Below are 19,713 nucleotides of genomic sequence, written 5' to 3' on the forward strand. Positions count from 1 at the left end.
ATAAATCTTATTTTAAGATGTGAGCTCAAACTAGGTTTGCTTTGATCAAGTTTACAACTTTGACTTTGACCAACGACTAAGTGATATATTGGTAGTTAGGTCTCTATTAAAATCAGTTATAAGTGGTGAGAGTTTAAATCTGAGGATATATTTTTGGGAATGTGATTAGTGATTTTGTGCCACGTCTATGTGTGCGCGGGTCTCACTCTCATTTGCTCCGTCAAGATTTGTGCATGCCCTGTTTTTCTTACCGGCCTAGCCACTCATCTTCCCAAAAACAAGAAAAAAATAAACAGCCAATAATCATATTCGTTAAGAAGTTAAAAGAAGGAAAAAACCAAAAAGCATAGAAATTCAATCTTTATACATAAGAATTAAGAAATCAAATAAGCCTACACCTCCTAGATTGGAAAAAAAGAATTTTTTTTTTTTTTCTAAAAAAAGGGCCCCTAAAGATGTCATTTAGTCTGTCACCTTGGCATATCATAAGGTTCTCCTGGTTAAAAAAGATTGTAGTGTCCTTCATACTCCTTTCCCATTATTTGGTCAAATCCTGCATTAACAACAATGAAATTTTAGTTATTATTTAGTCTATTTTTTAAATTTCTAAATAAGCTTTTTGATCATCAAAAACTTTTTAGTTACATATTGGTTTAAGTGTACTTTCAATCTTTAAATTATCCATTGTTGTCTCTTCAATTAAGAAAAAGAGTGCAAAAATAATCTTAAAACTACCCCCCTAAAAAAAAAGAGCAGTTATAGTCCCTATTTAAAAAAATATTTTCAGTCCTTCAACCAAAATGAACCTTTGTTTATGTTTTCAAGGACCAAATTGAATTTTCAGTATAATTGACTTGCCAAAAGCACACTTATACCTTAAATATAAGAACAAGCATTTAGCAATCTTAGGAAAAGAGTTCACAAGAAACCAAAAGATGAACAACAATAGATCTTCTTCTCAAGTAAAAGGTCTGAATTATAGCTTCTACTAACAATCCAACACTTCTTTTTAAAGCACTAGCAAGTGATTACTTAAGTTGAATATATATGCTTACCATAAAAAGCCAGTTGACCAACATTCCCTGAAGATTTTGGGTTCTCATTTGATGCATGAATGCTTTGCATTCCACCAGTTTCAGGTTCCATTAAATGACCAGCAGCACTCAATTGTGTATTTTCATTTTCATGCAAATTTCTCATCCCTGACTCAAACTCCGGCTCGACTTCTGATTCATTATGATTCAGTAATGTAGCTGTCTGCTTTCGCTTTGATCGCGCCCTTCTGTTTTGAAACCAGTTATATACATTTGTTTCAGAGATCAAACCGTGATGCGAAAGTTCAATAGTTATCTGTTTTATCTTTTGCTTGCTTGGAGTCCCATTGCCTTCACCAAATATCATCTCGAGAATTTGCAATTGTTTCGGTGTCGGCGTCCAACGTTGCCTTCCTGTGATTTTGTGACCAGATGGTATCAATGGATCACAACAGAGACTTCCCGGTCTCATTCCTGAAACACCAATTCATTGAGATAGAAATACATGCAAGTTAAGCTTAAGTTTGTTGGAAAAAGAAAAGGTCATTACTTATTTAATTTGAACTGGTTATTGCAAACAAACTAATTATCATAGACTCTTAACACTTGGAAATCAAAATCAAATTGAGAAAAGTGCAATGTGGCATGAAAACTTTTTTCTTTTAATGCAAACAAACAATTCAGTAATGGATGGAGGACCAAGGATCAACTATTTTCTTTTGAATTCTATCAAAAAGACACCTCTTTGGTACTTTAAGAGATGTTCTCTCAGTTCAAATCTCATCACAATGAGAAATGAAGCCATGCATGATCAAATAAGCAAGATAAACAATATACCACCAAATAAAATTGGAAAAGTATCCCACTTTTCTTAGAAAAAATTCAAATCCAACATTGATCTTATTTTACTAATAATAGAAATCTCAAAAATCTGAGAGAGCTCTATTCATGAATATTATAAATTAAATACAATATCCACAAAATTCCAAAATTTTAAAAAAAACAAAAGAAGTAAAAGTCACTGGAAAATCATCATCAAAGTATTAAGCCAATAAATTAATAACAAGATTTATATCAACTGAACTTTAAACCCATTCATACAAACACAGAACTGGCCACAATAACAATGAATTCCAACAAAAAAAAAAATCACCAAAAATCATCATCAATCTCTCACATACAAAATAAAAAAATCTTTTTTTTTTCAATAATAAAAGAAAACCATACTTTGTTCAAATAAAAATCATTCATTTTTTTTTGAAAGGCGACAAACCCCAAAACCATAGTGACGTGAACAACAAAACTCAACACTGACCCACGTGATCTCACTCATGTAGGACATGAGGTTCAATCCGGAGTTTTTCCTAAAACGACGCCGTATACAAAAGACAAACTATCAATTGACCAAAAAGCAGTTGGTAAAAATCATTCATTTTCAGTAAAACCAAACACATTGAAAAGAAAAAAAAAAGGAAGCAAACTTGTTATGGTATTCAGCAATGAAAGAGAAAGAAGAACCTGAGAGAGAGTCTTGATGGGCGGTCATGGCCTTATGCATATGGAGAAGCCGATCACAGATGGTGGCGTATGCTGAGATCTGCTTCCTTAGAACCTCCATCTGCTCATCAGTCATCACCTTCACACACATCAATCCTTCTCCTTTTCCACTCATCTTCATCTCACCCTAAACCACACCCACCACCACCACTACTACTACCACCATTACTCAAGAGAGAAGAAGAAGAGGATGATGATGATGAAAAGCTGAAAATTTGAGAGCTTTTTGGGCTGGAGAAGTTTCTATTCTGATTTGCTTGGTTTTGATGTGCCTTTGTTTGTTCTTTGAGACTCGTGCTGATGATGGAGATTAACGGTGTGGATATGCTGTTTCTTGTTTATTTATGGAAACATAAATATAATCCTTTATTTGATATTTACTGATTTTTTTTTAGGATTTTTTTATATGGTTTTTATTAATGGAGACTTTTTGGGTTTTTTAAAAAAAAAGAAGGGTGAAACGGAGGGAAAATTTGAAATATTCTGAGAAATTTTATGAGAAAGGGGTTGAATGATAGATTAATTTATAATGGAAAAAAAAAGTTTATTTTGAACATTGGTATCAATATGGTAATTACTATTTATTTTTTTTTTGTTTGGGAGATTTTTTTTTAAAAAAATTATTACGATTTATTTTGGAATGAAATTAATATGGATGGTTAAATATTGCCTATTTTGACCAGTGCGAAATAATATTATTGTACATGATGGGGCCCACTTCGATCTTTTACATTTTCAACCTTCTTGTGTGCCGGTGTGTGTGTGTGTTTTTTTAAATATTGATTTATAAAAACATGTTATTGAAAGACTCTGATTTAAAAAAAAAACAAAAAGCTCCCAGCGAGGATCGAACTCGCGACCTTTCGCTTACGAAGCGAACGCACTACCACTATGCTATGGAAGCTGTGCGCGTGTGCAAATAGAAATAATATAATAAATTGTAAATTTATTACTACTAGTATTCCCAAAAAAAACCTCTAAAACCAAGATTCGGAGTTCTTCAATTAATAATAATAATAATAATAATCATAATAAGATGAGCACAGTGTTTCAAATGTTTGTCCTATCCTATCTATACTTTCTGAGATATGAACACTTCTTATAAACCCAGTGGCGGAGCCACATGGAAAAGAAGGGGTCTCCTTGCCATTTAAATATATTTAATAATGTATATATTTTTTTTAATATGAAAATAAATTTTGAATTTTGTATTGTAAATATTAAAAAAATGTGTGTATATATATATATATATATATTATAGGTTCTAATATGAAAGTATATATTTAATTTTTTAGAGCTTAAAATGAAAAAAAATAATTTTATAGGGTTTAATTTGAAAAATAAACCTTTTATATTTAATGTATTATTAATCAATATCATATTTTTTTTTTATTTTTATAAAGACTCATTTACTTAATAGAGTTAGTGATCAATTATAGTTGATTGTTTAGTAATAAATATTGTAGAAAAATATATTTGATTATATAGATAATAAAATTATTTGCTAATTTCATTTTTAATCATTTGTAGTATTTATTTATGTTAAATTTTTTTTTCATAGAAACAAGATATAATATTTAATTTATATTATTATATAATTTTAAATATATTTAAACTTTGATTTATTAAAATTTTTTTGCACCTTCGTCTATGATTTTTGCCTCCAACACAGGATAAACTGATGTTGTTATAATAGTTTTATAGTTTACATCTTTAATTAAACTTGTTATTTCAACACTAGCTTTATATTTTCTTTTGTTTTTAAACCAACGTTCGAAATTGTGGCTTTATATTATATTTTAAATATAAAAAAAATTCAAAACAGTGATTTCAAATATACGATGATAGCAAGCATCCCTAAAAATAAGGGAATAATAATATTTTTTTTATTCTAATATTTCTTTTTTAAAATTTGCCCCTTATAAATATTCATATTTATTTAAACCATCGAAAATTTTCGGTTCATAATTTCAATCTTCGTTCCAAGATTGAAATTCCGGCATCGCTAAGCGTCGTCTATCTTCATCTCCCTCTCGATCCACAAACACATATAAATCCAAATGTTATGTTCAGTATCTTGTTGCAATTATTAGAGTTGCATGTTTTTCATTTAAATTCCCGTTTGTAACTTCCCATTTTGAATAAACATACATCATTTTGTGTTGCTATAGTTGTTGAACATGTCAGTAAAAAAAATTTTTTTAAAGATTTAATGTGATATTGTCAGTTTTACTAGCATCATTATTAAAACTCTATAGGTTGGTTTCACTCCACTAACTCCACTGCAACCTACAACAAGTAAATGGTTTATTTACGGGGGTGATATCATGTTTGACCTTTCATCCCCTTGCACTGTGATTTAAAAACTCCTTCTATGGTTTATAAAAAAAATAGTGGAGCAACACATTGTAAGATAACATACTATCCGTTTTTAATTTAAATCCAAGAGATTTCTAGCAAAATCAAGACTTTATTTTAGAATTATCGGATTGAGGATATCACCCAGTAATGAGATTAGGTGACTTTTATATATATCTTCTTCTTTTTTTCCCATATATAATTATTTCAGTGACGATCAAATGAAGTTAATAACAATAATTAAATAGGATCATGCTTGGACCAATAGTCTTTGATCACCTATAATTTTGCTTTGTTTTCTGTTTTTTTTTTTATTTTACCAATTTTAAGATTTGGGCACGTAAAATAAATAAATAAGATAGAAATTAATTTTCAAGAAAAAAAATAATTTTCTTAGAATTTTAAAAAATATATTTTAAACCCGTGAACTTTTGCGAACATTAGAATCACCAAAACCCATTCATATATATATATATATGGTTGTTAAATATGTAATTTATAAGTTACTTACGTCACAAGTTAAGATTTTTATAATAATGTTATTTGCAGTTTGTGTGTTTATGGAAATGTTTTTAAACTATAAAGTTACTGTTAAAAATATTTAAAAGCAAAATTAAAGTTTCCTTATGATGCACATCTAATATAATATATAAACTAATATTAAGAAATACAACATATATAACCAGTTAAAAAGAGATGATGAGAAAAAAAAATTGTTTCTATATATATAAAACAAAAGATAATAGTGTGTTTTATATTAAATATAGAATCAAATTAAGAGAATCTAAACATAGACCTAAAACTATATAATATATATTTCATAATAATAATATTATCTCACTTTTATAGAGTTTTACCTCTTTAGTTCACATCTAAACAAAAAAAAAAAAATAATACAATTCAAATGTTTAAAAATTGAGAATTTTTTTAAGATATACGAATTAAATTAAGAGAATCTAAACTTAAGCTTTCATTTCCTAACTAAATAATTAACGTACGTTGAATATGGGCATCAATAGACACATTAAATTATTCAAACCATTCAATAAGAAACCCCCTTAAAAAAAATTTATTTTTCTAATTTTTTATTTTAATATTTTCTTTTTAAAATTTACCCCTTATAAATATTCATATTTATTTAATCTTTCCAGTTCATTATTTCAATCTTCGTTCGAAGTGCTGAATAGTTTGATGGATCCCCAGCGTAGCTGAATTCGTCTCGATCCACAAGCGCCATGGATGAAACCCTTGCCCCCGGCGTCGGCGCCGGCGCCGGCGGAGCCCCTCTGTCGCCCCTATCTATCCTGCTCCTCGTCCTCGCCTTCCAGTTTCTCGATCGCTACCTCGAGCTCCTCAAGAAGGTACCTCAAACCCTAATTTAGCCTTGTCATCTCCGAGATAGCTTGAATTTTTTTTGCGAATTCAATTATCTTTTCCTCAGAAAGGATCGAAGAGCAATGAGGAAACCCAATTGAGGTTGGAAATCAAGAATCTTTTGAAAGAAGCTAGTGGCTTGTCGACGTAGGTGATTCGAACATTGAATTCGATTGATTTCTTTTACTTTTTGGAATTTAGAGTGATTTAATGTCTGATTTGTGCATGGAGGGAGATAAAGGTTTGAGATTTGCTTTGATTTTATTGCAGGCCCTCTACGTTTGCTCAGGCTGCGAAACTACGACGAATGGCAACCGCCAAAGAGAAGGAGCTAATTAAAAGTATGTAATTCCATTTATGAACACCAAGGTTTAGAACAAGATTTAACTTTTTAGTGGTGATTTTTTTCCCAAATGAATCTTGTAGCATTACCTTAACTAGTTCTATTTTTAAATGGCATTATGCAATGCAATGTCCTGATCATAGCTAGACTGTTTAATGTTTTGCTTACAGCTTGATTTATGCTAAATGTTCGTGAAGAGCTAATTGAATGAATTTAGTCCCATTAAATGAATGCTGGCGTTTAGAAAAATTTTAACTTTTTAATGGGTGATTTTCCCAAATTAATTTTGGAGTAAGCACTTTTTAGTTCTGTGATCATGTTGCAATGCAAGGCAATGGCATAATCATAACTAAGCTGTTTAATATTTTGTCTATTACTTTGATTTGTTCTAAATGTTAATGGTTTGTGAATTTTATTTATTTGTTTCTTTTAATGGTATTTGAGGGTAGAACAAGAGGAGCGCAGCAAGGAGCAGAATTTTTCATACAGCTTATATAACAAAATCCTAATGGGTGTCAAGGTAAGTCTTAGTTGTTTTAAATGGTCTAATGATATTTCTCTATCAATGTTATGATTATGATTTAATGTGTGGTTCATTATTATGATTATGATTTAATGTGTGGTTCTGTTAGGTACCTTTATATGCTGGGCTATGTTGGAGATTTTGGGGTATTCCCATTGCTGCAGTTCCTCAACATCTTCTTCAACCTTTTGGTATTATTCTATTTCTGGTGCATCTTTTACTTTCAAGTACTCACCTAACTAATTATCAGTTTTTAATGCTATTATGCTAGTCTTGTTGGAGCGAGCATACACTGGTTCTTTTACTTTATCTCAGATTGGTAATGGTGTGTCTCCTGTATAAATGAGTCCTCAGGGATTTGTTCATTCCACATGCTTAGGGGTTTTCATTCTGTCAGTTTCTCTATTAGTCATGTGCTTGCAACATGTTTGTTTGGAACCAGTACTTTGATTACTCAATGGTGAGAGCCATTTCAATGTTAGACAAGTGAGGTCTTGTTTGGAAGTTCTTGCCTTGCCTGACAAGAAATAACTGATATTTTAGATTGTTGGATATGATGGTACTTTTAAAGATTCTTTCCATGTTAGACTCTTACTTTGTTATAGACATTGGTCTATGCAATGCTTATTGCATGCTTGTATAAAATGGAACTTTCTCAGGAATAGGATCATTCTATTGATATATGATAAATCACTTAAACAGATAATCATATTGAGGGTAAAGAAAGCGGGAGATAAAATCTACCTTGTCATGAGAAGTAAATTATTTTAAACAAAGTTTACCTGTAAATTTTCTTCTCATTTACATCAACAACAAAATTTTCTTAGAATTTATAAATGCATTTCATCCAGCGATCCTATTTGATATGCTGCCTTTGATTTGCATTTGGTTTGACACTAACCAAAACTCAATTGAATAGGAATAGATTGTGACTGTTTTTTTTTTTCTATTGTTTAATTATTCTTATCATTGGCTTCTTTGACATCTTTGAGATTCTGAAGATATGCCTATCTTGTTTGTCTATTTACTTGTTCAATGAGACAAAGCATCATTTATCACTGTCAGCTCTTCTTTACTCCCAATCTTTATTGCAAAGCTTTCAATGGGACAATTGAAGTATTTCCGATGTAAACTGTTTGGGAAGAAAAAAATATTTAAGTCTTAGCTTCTACAACTCCTGCTTCTACTAATCAATCCTCAATCTTACAGGAAGAATTTTATCCTGGAAAGCCGGGGATCCTGCTAGTGGCTTTATTATGGTATTCACCAAATCTATACTACATTTTCTTGTTTCAGGAAACTTCCCTTTCAATTACCATTTACAGGTTGTTGGTTAAACTGCAGATTGGGATAATACCATGGCTTATTTTGACGTCACGAGTTACCAAGTTCTTGTGCCAGAAATTTTTGACAAAAATAACTCCCGAAATAGATTGGTCTCTCAACAATATTTAGTGAAGCTTTCTCTTTTTAATGATGAAGACTTTGCTGATGCTACTGACACTAAGAAATTTGCAAATTTCCAGCTAAGAAATCAGCTAAGAATTTGGGAGTACTTCAATCCTTCTGTATCAAACTTGTTGGGATTTCTTGCTTCTTGCTATGTTTAGGCCTTGATGGCTGCTGCTGATTGCCGGGAGAAGATGCAGTAAATGCCATCTGTTTCTCTTATTCTTCATGTTTATTTTTGTGCCTTTTTCTCTACATCTTGTATGATAAGAATTTTCTTCAAAACATAAAAAGTCTCTATGTTTATTTTACCTTATTTTGTGTTTTTTGGCTTTTACAATTACTTTTAACTATTTATTTGTTTGGTTATTTTTAATTTCTATTGGCATGCAAAAATGATGGTATATTTCAGGTATTATAATAATAATAATAATAATAATAATAATAATAATAATAATAATATATTATTATTATTATTATTATTATTATAAGGTGGACAATATTGTCAGATGGAGTTGATAATTGATTAAGGAAAGAGTTATCAATTTTGAAGGATGTGAAATAAATATTGACATTGTTTGTAAAAAAAACTTATTTGGTACTTGAGTTAATACGGATTATACCAAAAATAAAAAAAAAATGTATATTATATTCAATATATATATATATACATGAGCAAAGGTACTCTGGGACGTTGATAGTAACGACATAGATTGTAAAAAAATTGAGAGAGAAATGAGAGAAGAGAGATAGGAAGAAACAAGTTCAGGTGTTTTTAGAGTTTCATGTAAGTTTTTGTTGTTTACATTGTAGATCTAATAAGAATAAAATTAGACGCAAGTTGATATCTAAGAATGTGCATAAAATACTCACTCTCTCTATATATAAATAAATATATGTATATATTGAAAGTTGTATAATCAAATATGAATTATTTTAATATATCAGTGAGTGATATTTTTTATATTTAACAAAAAAAAACCTTGTATTATGAACAATATTTATTCCTCAAATTCTAAGTTTGACTGTTTTGAATTTTTTTATTATAAAAAATTAGTATTTAGTGTTATTACTTATTTTCACGAAGAGAACCCAAATAATAATAATAATAATAATAATAATAATAATAATAATAATAATAATAATAATGTGGCCGCTCAATGCGGATTCGGATCACAAATCAAGTATTGATAGATCCGACCCGAATCTTCCAAGTCTAATTCGCGACACTTTAAAAATCTAGGGTTTTTTTTTCCTATATATAATGAAATCTTTGATTCAAGCTCTAGGGCGTCGGAGGGAAAGAGGGAATTCTCGTTTTCGATTCCAAAGCTACGACTTTTGGCGATTCTAAGGTGGAGAAAGAGGCAGAGGAGATCATGTACGGGTCTAGAGGGTATGTTGAAGCTAATTCTAACCCTAATTGTTGTTGTCTTGCATGATCAATGAATTTTTTATTCCCTTTTTGATTCAATTTTTATGGTTTCATGTGATTATGATGCGTTCTTGATTGTTATGGTCTTTAATGGAGGTTCTTAGATCATATTGTTGTGAATTTTTTCTTTGCTTAGTTTCCAGATTTGTTTCTGTGATTTTGGATTTGATGCCAGTTAGGATTAGGGTTTCGTGGGTGATGAATTGTTGGGGATAGGATTGATTTTGTGATTTTTAATAGATAAAGAGTGGGTGTATTTGGTGATCGGAAGTGATTGATACGTGGCTGCTAAAGAGCAGTTGAGGATAAAATCAATTGCAAACTGCTTTTTTTATTATTGGAAATCCTTTCAAAGGTTATTTTTTGCAAACACTAGAAGCATAAGGAATCATAAGCTTTGTAGTTAGTCATTCTTTCAGTGGTTTAATCTATTGATTTTAGATATTTGTGAATTGTAATACAAGCTTGTGAGTCTTTTCTTTGAGATATTTATGAATTATAAATCTATAAAATAACCATTATGTTATTTTGGTTCCTAGCTTGGAAAAACAAGAAAAATTCCAGCCTCAAATTATTGGATGTTATGGCTTTTCCAACCATCTCATTGAAATGATCGACTCTATTGACAAAAATAAGTTGGCGGGGACCTAAGGTTGTCGAATGAACACGAACATAATTTACTGAAATTTAATGTGTAGCTTCATGGTTTTAATTATTTATGGGTAGAACTTTGCTACATGGAGTACATTTTCGCAAGCACTTACTTTTAATACTGAATATAACTCTGTTAGTATTAGTTTTTTGGGTTATAGTCTTTCAAAATCATATACTCTCTGCTTAAGTTGATGATTGGGTTGGAATTTTTATTTGTTAGTCAGTTTTTTCTTGTTCTTTCTTATGCTTGCAATAAGTTTAAGAGTCTGTTAAATATATTTCATATTATAGAAGGTAGTTGTTTCATTATGAATTAGTATCTGCCTATCTGGGTTGGGTCTGCTCATTGAATGAGGATTGAGAGTTAAGGGTTGTTTTATCCCCAATTTTGGGATTCTGGATAATGTGAAGGGCTATGTTGGGGAGCGGGGGGGTTTCAGACGGGTACGAGGGCACAAAGAGGGCACGAATGATGGAATCAAATCCCTACTTCGCAGTGAGCAGTGGTGCTGGCTCAGATGGGTTCAACAATGGCTCCAAGAGGCCGCGGACCATGGAATCAAGCCCTTACTTCTCGACAAGAGGTGGCATTAGCAGTTTCCAGCAGCCTTATGGCTATGGAGGTGGAAGCCTCGGTGCTTTTCCTGTGGTCCGCTTGCGAGGCCTTCCATTCAACTGTGATGATCTAGACATCTACAAATTCTTTTCTGGTTTAGATGTGGTGGACTGCTTATTAGTCAATAAGAATGGGCGCTTCTCTGGTGAGGCCTTTGTTGTTTTTCCGTCTATGATGCAGACCGAGTTTGCTCTCCAGAAGGATAGACAGAACATGGGCCGAAGATATATTGAGGTATTTAGAGGTAGTAAGATGGAATATTACCATGCTATCGCTGCTGAGGTGAACAGTGGTGGAGCAACAGAGCATGAATATCGCCGTGGATCACCTGTTTCTCGGCCAAAGAAATCCTTTGAGGATAAGGACCAGATGGAGTACACTGAGGTCCTTAAACTTCGGGGGCTACCATACTCAGCTACCAAGTCTGACATTGTCGATTTCTTTGGCGAGGAGTTTGGACTCAGCGAGGAGAATGTGCAAATTGCCTGCCGTTCAGATGGGAAAGCAACTGGTGAGGCATTCGTTGAATTCGAATCAGCAGAGATGGCCAAGAAGGCTATGTGCAAGGACAAGATGATGATAGGCTCTAGATACGTCGAGTTGTTCCTATCAACACCGGAGGAAGCGAAGAGGGCTGAATTCAGATCTAGACAATGAATAGCTGATGATAGACAAGATGAACATGTGTTTGATTGGTAATTCCATTGTCACTGCTACTTTTTTCTGCGGTCACAGTTGTAACATTTTTTTTTTTTCCTTTTTTGTTTTTTCTTGAGCTAACATTTAGTCAGTTGATGACTGTCTGAAAGTTTTCTCCTGTATTCTATATGATAAAATTTCGTATTTGTAGTTCTGCAGCTGAAAATTTTTTCAGTAAATCTGATAAAGGACCTTGTGATGTTTCTCAAATTGGTTGATATAATGGATGCCTTAATGTTTGATTGGTGTCTATTGAGCTTTGAATTTTTATTTTATTTTTTTTTATTTTGCTGTCCAGTAAGATTTGTATGATATGAAGGTTTTTTTTAAAAAAAAAAAAAATTCCCAAGAATATTTTGGTCATTGAAAAATATCAAAGCTATTTTTTTCCTTTTCTTTTTCGAGTAACTTCCTAGAGAATCATCCAAACAAATATAGAAATCCAGAAAACCTTGTTAAAGAAAGCTCATGTCTGGTATAGCTTGGAAGCACCATGTAATCTTACTACTTGCAGCTCATTTGCAATCCTATCAAAATGCATCCGTACTAATAAATAAATAAATAAATAAATAAATAAATAAATCCTGCATTCATCTCCCTGAGAAAGTCCTAATCCAAGAAATAGATTTTCACAGTTTGTGCTCCTCCATTCAAAAGAAAGCAACAGCTTTATATATAAATCATCATCTCCATTCACCCTATTTTCTTAGTTTCCATTTTTCTAAAAACATTTAATGCTACATCATCATTTGAACAAGCAAGCTTTTCACAACAACACAAGCTCATTGTTCTGAAAAAACCAAACAGATTCTTATTTACACACACATACACAAAACATAAACCAATCAAACATTTAAATGGTACTGTACACTATGCTCTTTCCACACTCCTTCCTTCAAATACTTCTCATAGAAGCATACTTCTCCATCTGTTTTCACTGCCAATACCCCTGTACTCCTTGTCCCATACACTCCCTGTTTTCCAATCAAAATATTAAATTAAAACAAAAATAAACTCCAAAACAAGTTTCATCAAAGTAATCTATATATATATATATATATATAATTATATAATTACCAGTTTGGTGTCCGTTTCAACAAAGATTGAACTCAATTTGTGTTCCCAATCAGAATCACACCCAGTGTTTGGCAACCTATCCTTCTCAGCCTTCACTCTGTTTCCCATCAACTTCTCCACCATTTCCTTTGCAGCAATTTCTTTATCTCCATTACTCCTCAACATCTCCTTCAAACTCTCACCAAGCAATTGTGCCTGCAAACATTATTACTTATTCCTAAACATATGATAATAACAATATCACCATTGTTATTATTGTTATTATTGTTATTATTATTATTACCTTATGCCATGGAGTATCCAGTCTAGCATTAGTAAGAACATGAAGTCCTGGACTTACAACTTGAACACACACAGGCTCACTTTTCGGCCTGTTCGAAACATACACCATAATTTTCGAACAAACATCAGCTAAAACCAAGTTGTATCCATTGTACTCTTCTTCTTCCTTTGCTAATTCCTCGGCAAACTCTATTGGAGTCTTCAAACTCTAGCAATCATAATAAAATAAAAACATCGCATTTATGATTATTTCTAATACGCTCTCTTGATACATGCTAGTCTATAAAACTACCTCTAAAAACCGGACAGGCAAATCGCCCCGGCTTTTCGAATTCGGGATAAAATCCGGCTCTAAAACATTAGTGATGAATGCCACTCTGCCATTCCTTGTGCAACCCATCCATGTTCCTCCTGCTATTCCATCTCTTCCTCCTAAGATACTTGTTTTGCCATCACTCCACCATCCTAATGGTTTTGTTGGCCTGTCATTTTATTTGATCATGAAATCATGAGTATAAGATTTTAGAAATTAAAGAGAAAAGTAAATGAAACAGTTTGAGATAAATGGAATTATATATAAAGTAAAACCTATCATGGAATTCATCTCTGTTTTGGAGAAGGAGAAGTTGGTAGATTGGGTGAGCTTGCCAAATCCATGCAGCTATACACATGATTACTAGGGACAAATGCTGAAGCATGAAGGACACCAACCCAAAGTTATGTTTATATATTGCATAAAAAAAGTTTTTTTTTCCAAGATATACCCTTCAAAAAGATGAAATTACACTTATTTTCTACTACTTGTTCACACTTGAAAAAAAATTCAACTACTAATCTGTATAACATTTTCTTATCATCTTAATCAGCTCACACTTGTTGGTATGTATATATTTCTGGAGAAGATTAAGTTTTTTATATTGAGACAAATATAATTATTTTTTAGTCTGATAATTTATGATCCAAATGATAGAAGTCTGGATCATTCAATTAAATGATTTTTAAATTTAAATTTTTATGTATATAACACACAGCAAAGAAGCTCTTGGCTATTTGAAAATTGATCGATCAAAAACTTGAGAAAAAAAAGTTAAATGAATATCTATATGAAACACATTGATGCCAAAAAAATTTAATAATCTTTGAATATTTTGGCAGGGGTGTATTTGTAAAAACATCATTAGTAAATTATAATTGGAGAGAGTCTTATCTAATTGAGAAAAGAGAGAAACAAAGAGAAGAAAACAAAGGATAAGTTTTAGAGAATCTGGTCATACTCATATGCAATGAATGAGTAGTTGCAACACTTTACTGCTCATTGGGTTTTGTTTAAAATATTTAATTAAAAACAAGAGCCGATGACTGGTTTTGGTTTTCCTTAGTTTTGAGTCTTTGCTTCAAAGAACAACAACTCATGGCTAATTTTGGTCACATATATTTTATTGAATTTTTATTTACACACAACTTTAGCTAAACCAAAACTTGAGGCGCATTTTTTACAACTGTTTGTTGGATGCTAATGGATTATGATTATTAAACCATTTTCTCTTTAATTTATTTGATTTGGATGATGAGGATGTGTTATTGGTTTGAAATTTTTCATGTGGGTGAAGTATGAATATTTTATTATTCATTCTAAAATAATAATAATAATAATAAATAATAAATAAATAATAATATATTATTATTATTGATTTTGAGAGATTATGGAACACAGTATTTTAGAAAATGTGGGTTGGTTTGATTGGCAGATGAGCATAACAAAAATAATGTAATTCACATATAAATTTTAAATGGAATTTGGTCATAGAAAGATTGTTGGTTAAAAATATTCAGTACAGTATGAATAGTTAAAATACGACATAAATATTTTTTGGTAAATCACTAAAATTTGGTCAAATATTATTTTGATTACTGAATTTTAATTTATTTTAAAAAACTCACTAAAGTTACTAAATCATTTCGAGGCAAATCACCAGATGGATTAGCATTTTCATTAGCTGAAGTGGAGGCCAGAAAAAACCTAGTTAGCGCATAGTCAAAGAGTGATTTATAGCCTCTACATTACCCAATGAAGATGTTAATCATCGGGTAACCTGCCAATAAAATGATTAGTAACTTTAGTGAGCTTTTCAAAACAAATTAAAATTCATTGATGAAAATGATACTTGACCAAAGTTTAATGATTTATTAACTCAGGGTCTAGAAAATGTGTGGTTGATTTGAGTCACAAATGAGTATAACAAAAATAATATAGTGCAATATAAATAGTTGAAATACAACATAATTATTGTAACAACATATATAAACTCTAAATGGGAGTTGCTCCTATAAACAATTGGATAGAAAGATGGTTTGTTGATTACAACATCATTAATTAGATTAGTATATGTATTAGATTAATATTTTAATTTTATCATGACACAGGTGGGTTTTCACTATTGTGTGTTATTAATAGTTGTATTTTAAAATTAATGAGTGTTATATTTTCTAACCTATATAAATTCAAAGGTCTTTTCCCTTTGTAATATCAAGATGGTTCATCAACCTCGTTTTATATTCTATATTTTTAATATTTAGTATTTTTCTATTTTTAACAATCAAAGATAATAGAAGTTTAATTACAATATTAAATTAGAATGTGATTAGGTTAGATTTATATTTAAATCAAATATTGTGTGGTCCATAACTTTATCATTAAAATTCTTACATTTTAGATATTAATATATTTTTTAAAATTAATATAGCATTTTAAAAGAAATGGTCAATACTAGGTATCCTTGATTAATCGTTTTTGTAAATACCCTACAATGAGGGAAGAGTGACATAAACTAAAAATAACATCTAGTTCTTCAAACACTGACATCGTGCTATTATAATTTTTAAATATGAGATTAAAACTCTAATATTTCTATCATTCAAATTACAAAATATATATGTATACTTATTTCTTCATATTATTTGTCGTATAGATGAATAGATCTTTTATTGATTTTTTTCACAAAAAACATATTAGGAACATATATTTTTTTTGTATGAAAAATCATTCTAAAATTTTAATCTCCAAAATCAAAATAACAAATAACTGAATGAAACTTAGGTTGTCAATATCAAAATAACAAATAACTGAATGAAACTTAGTTTGTCAATATCAAAATAACAAATAACCTAGTGAAACTCAAACAAGTCATTAATGAGCATACTCATTTGTCAATATTAATATATACATCTCTATCATTATGAACATCAATTTGGAATAATCAATCAAATGAAGCAGAAAGTCTCATGCATTTGGAGTCTATGAAACAAATTGGGAACAAAATTCATATCCTTGAATTTTAACCTTTGTATTTTCTAAAAAAATAAATAGGCAAAAAGATTTGTGTATTTTTGTATTTGGAATTTATTTGGGAGGTCATCGCAACAAACATCCTCATTTGATTGATGTTTACTAATTTTTGGCAGTTTTTTTTTTAATGAGTATGACTCATCTATTTCCAAGAAGAATAATATGTGACTTATTGTTCTAGAAATGTAGTATATGGTTTATATTGTCACTTTCACTAGCTAAATTGTTTTTCATTTTCAGTAACTTGTTTTTTTTTCCATTGAGAAACATGTGAGCTTGTGAGTGGTTCCAAATAGTTAATCATATTTTAGATGGATTTTGTTATCCCATGTCTCATGACTCATGTCTTAAGAAATGTTATTCAATTGGTTTCTTGCAATAATTTTTTTAAAAGGTATTATTATTATTATTATTATTATTATTATTATTATTATTATTATTATTATTATTATTATTATTATTATTACAGAATTTATTTAACCCAATTCCTAACTAATTCTTAAAATTTCAATTTCGATAATTATAGTATTTAAGTCTAATTTATTTACGGTAACATTATTTATTTATTTTTTCACTAGATAAGTGTGACTTACTACACAGAAATTTACATCAACCAAATAAAGGTGTAGTTTTTTTTTCAAAAATAAATGTATACTAGAAGGGAGTTGAAAGCTAAACCATTCACTTTTTAGCGAAGAAGAGATAATAAATAAAAGATAAAATTATTAAAAATATATACATTTTTATTTTATAAGAATACATAAGTTAGAGTTCTATTTAGTAAAATCTAAATATTTTCACTAATTTCTTTTTGGGGTCCACCTAAATGAATGTGAACACCAAGTAATATTAACTCGAGTAAGGTTTTTATTTTGAAAAGGTGCTGAGATTGAAACCTATGTAACGCAAAGACAAAATGTTATTGAGCTTGAGAGTGTGCTCCATATTCTGTATCTATCCCTGATTTAAACTTTAAATGAAGGTATTTGTTGCCCAATGTTAAAAAAAAAAAATATATTAACTCAATATGTGATTAATATTTATGAAGAAATTGAAGGAGTGGATGCATGTTATAATAAATTTAAAATTATATTATGCACTAGAGAAAATTAAAATTTTGGTAAATAATGCAAAATGTAATTTCTTTTCCTTAAAAAAAAAACCAGCCATTTTCACATGGGCTTTTGAGTGTTTGTTGGGCTATATGGGCCTTTTCATAAGAACTCCTCAACAAGCGAATGCACGTCAACTGTTCGACAAAATCCCTCAATGACATCGCCGGCGTGTGCTCAGCTCTTCACGCCATCCTTCCGACCAACTCCCCAGCTCGATCTCGCCGTGCTCTCTCCGAGTCTCCGTTCTCTCTAGTCCCAACCATCCTCATCCCCTCTCCTACCCGCGTCGCACGCCAATTCCATTGCAGAAGGACGAGAACAATGGTGATCAAACCCTCAACCTCGCCGCCGACGCCGACGCCGACGACGACGCTGCTTGGAGCTCGGAGGAGCTCGAAGCCATTTCATCTCTCTTTGAGAGGAAACCCCCTCAGAAGCCAATGAAACCAGTAAAGCAGCGACCTTTACCTCTCCCATTACCCCGCCCCTCTCAAACCCCCTCGCCGAAGCACCATGTGAGGCTCGCTGCAAGGTCAGTGCTTTCCTTTCGCTCGTTAAGCAGTGATAGAGTGCGCAAGAACCCTGAAACTCTTGCTAGTATAGCCAGAGAGATTCAATCTCTTCCATGTGATGTTCATGCACATCAGGTGCTCGACAAATGGTCTCCATCTCTGAGGAAAGGCTCATTGTCACTAATTGTTAGAGAATTGGGTCATATGTGTCTTCCTGACAGAGCATTGCAAGCATTGTGCTGGGCTCAGGATCACCGGCCGGATTTTTTCCCCGATGACCGGGTTCTAGCTTCGACGGTGGAAGTCTTAGCGAGGAGTGGCAAGTTAAAGATTGAAGCTGAAATGGAGAGGAAGTACTTGAATTCTGCTAGCCGGAGTGTCGTCGAAGCAATGGCTAGAGGTTTTATTGCAGCGGAGAATTTGCATCGTGCACGGAGGCTGCTATTACTTGCCAAAGACAATAACCGAACACTCGATACGAGCATTCATGCAAAGTTGATAATGGCTGCCGGAAAAACTCCCGAAGGATATAAGCTTGCATTAGCATTACTCGAAGAACTCGGCGAAAGAGAGGATTTTGATCTGAAACCACAGGATTGTACTGGCATTATGAAAGTTTGCATCAAGATCGGAAAATTCGAAGTGGTTGAGAATCTTTTCAAGTGGTTCAAGGATTCAGGACGAAGCCCGAACATTGTAATGTATACGACAGTTATTCACAGTCGGTATCGGAATGGACAGTACAGGGAAGGAATGGCATTGATTTGGGAAATGGAAGGATTGAATTTTGTTTTGGATCTTGCGGCTTATCGTGTTGTTATCAAGCTGTGTGTTGTGCTGAATGATCTTGTGAGGGCTTTTAGATATTTATCGAAAATGAAGGAAGCCGGGTTTTCGCCTACTTATGATATATACCGTGAAATGATCAATGCTTATGCGCATTCCGGGAGGATTGCTAAGTGCAAGCAACTATGCAAGGAAATGAAAATGGTTGGCATGAAGTTGGATAAAGATACACTAAGACTTTTATCACAAATGGAAGTAGTTTAAGTTTAATAATCATGTGAAAGAATTCGGCTTTTCGCCTAAAATGATATATGCTGTGACATGTTTAATCAATGGTTTGTGTATGCACATTCAGAAATAAGATATGCATGTGAATGGAAAATGATTTGCAGATACTTATGACATGTAAAGAAATGAAGATGGTTTGACATGAAGTTGGATAAACATTATTTCCTTTGTTTGGAAGTTTTTGTTGTTCAATTGATGAACATGTAAATTTTGTAGAAATAATAAAAAAATTTATTTGTTCTTGTTTATAATTTTGCAAGTCTCA

General features: G+C 31.6%; 5 protein-coding genes and 1 non-coding gene across 7 annotated transcripts; 3 read left to right on the forward strand and 3 right to left on the reverse strand.

Moving 5' to 3' along the window:
• Positions 1-354: 354 nt before the first annotated feature.
• On the reverse strand, positions 355-2,814 carry LOC120272452 (WUSCHEL-related homeobox 8-like). The gene is made up of 3 exons (XM_039279278.1): positions 2,553-2,814; positions 1,056-1,508; positions 355-553 (listed from the first exon to the last, which is right to left on the reverse strand). The coding sequence occupies exons 1-3, from the start codon at positions 2,710-2,712 to the stop codon at positions 501-503; spliced, it is 666 nt and encodes a 221-aa protein (XP_039135212.1). The 5' UTR covers positions 2,713-2,814; the 3' UTR covers positions 355-500.
• Positions 2,815-3,423: 609 nt separating this feature from the next.
• Positions 3,424-3,495, reverse strand: TRNAT-CGU. Its single transcript has one exon. It is a non-coding gene; the product is annotated as a tRNA-Thr (tRNA).
• Positions 3,496-6,118: 2,623 nt separating this feature from the next.
• Positions 6,119-8,961, forward strand: LOC120271863 (guided entry of tail-anchored proteins factor 1). The gene is made up of 7 exons (XM_039278538.1): positions 6,119-6,310; positions 6,391-6,470; positions 6,594-6,664; positions 7,116-7,186; positions 7,299-7,380; positions 8,399-8,448; positions 8,534-8,961. The coding sequence occupies exons 1-7, from the start codon at positions 6,185-6,187 to the stop codon at positions 8,642-8,644; spliced, it is 591 nt and encodes a 196-aa protein (XP_039134472.1). The 5' UTR covers positions 6,119-6,184; the 3' UTR covers positions 8,645-8,961.
• A 934-nt stretch (positions 8,962-9,895) lies between these two features.
• On the forward strand, positions 9,896-12,252 carry LOC120272451 (heterogeneous nuclear ribonucleoprotein H). Of its 2 annotated transcripts, none has more exons than XM_039279276.1 (2): positions 9,896-10,034; positions 11,139-12,252. In XM_039279276.1, exons 1-2 carry the CDS (start codon positions 10,018-10,020, stop codon positions 11,998-12,000), a joined length of 879 nt encoding a protein of 292 aa, XP_039135210.1. In that variant the 5' UTR covers positions 9,896-10,017; the 3' UTR covers positions 12,001-12,252. The 2 variants fall into 2 exon arrangements, with proteins under 2 accessions (XP_039135210.1, XP_039135211.1); XM_039279277.1 differs by having other exon boundaries at positions 9,897-10,034; positions 11,225-12,252.
• A 483-nt stretch (positions 12,253-12,735) lies between these two features.
• On the reverse strand, positions 12,736-14,075 carry LOC120272588 (transport and Golgi organization 2 homolog). The gene is made up of 5 exons (XM_039279456.1): positions 13,990-14,075; positions 13,694-13,883; positions 13,403-13,609; positions 13,120-13,314; positions 12,736-13,016 (listed from the first exon to the last, which is right to left on the reverse strand). The coding sequence occupies exons 1-5, from the start codon at positions 14,070-14,072 to the stop codon at positions 12,888-12,890; spliced, it is 804 nt and encodes a 267-aa protein (XP_039135390.1). The 5' UTR covers positions 14,073-14,075; the 3' UTR covers positions 12,736-12,887.
• A 3,945-nt stretch (positions 14,076-18,020) lies between these two features.
• Positions 18,021-19,655, forward strand: LOC120271740 (pentatricopeptide repeat-containing protein At2g01860; the record flags this gene model as incomplete). The annotated part of the gene is made up of 1 exon (XM_039278415.1): positions 18,021-19,655. A coding segment is annotated over one exon (1,404 nt), but the record flags the coding sequence as incomplete, so codon positions are not given.
• Positions 19,656-19,713: the final 58 nt, after the last annotated feature.

This window comes from Dioscorea cayenensis, chromosome 11 (genome assembly GCF_009730915.1).
Source record: "Dioscorea cayenensis subsp. rotundata cultivar TDr96_F1 chromosome 11, TDr96_F1_v2_PseudoChromosome.rev07_lg8_w22 25.fasta, whole genome shotgun sequence".
NCBI classification, from domain to species: domain Eukaryota; kingdom Viridiplantae; phylum Streptophyta; class Magnoliopsida; order Dioscoreales; family Dioscoreaceae; genus Dioscorea; species Dioscorea cayenensis.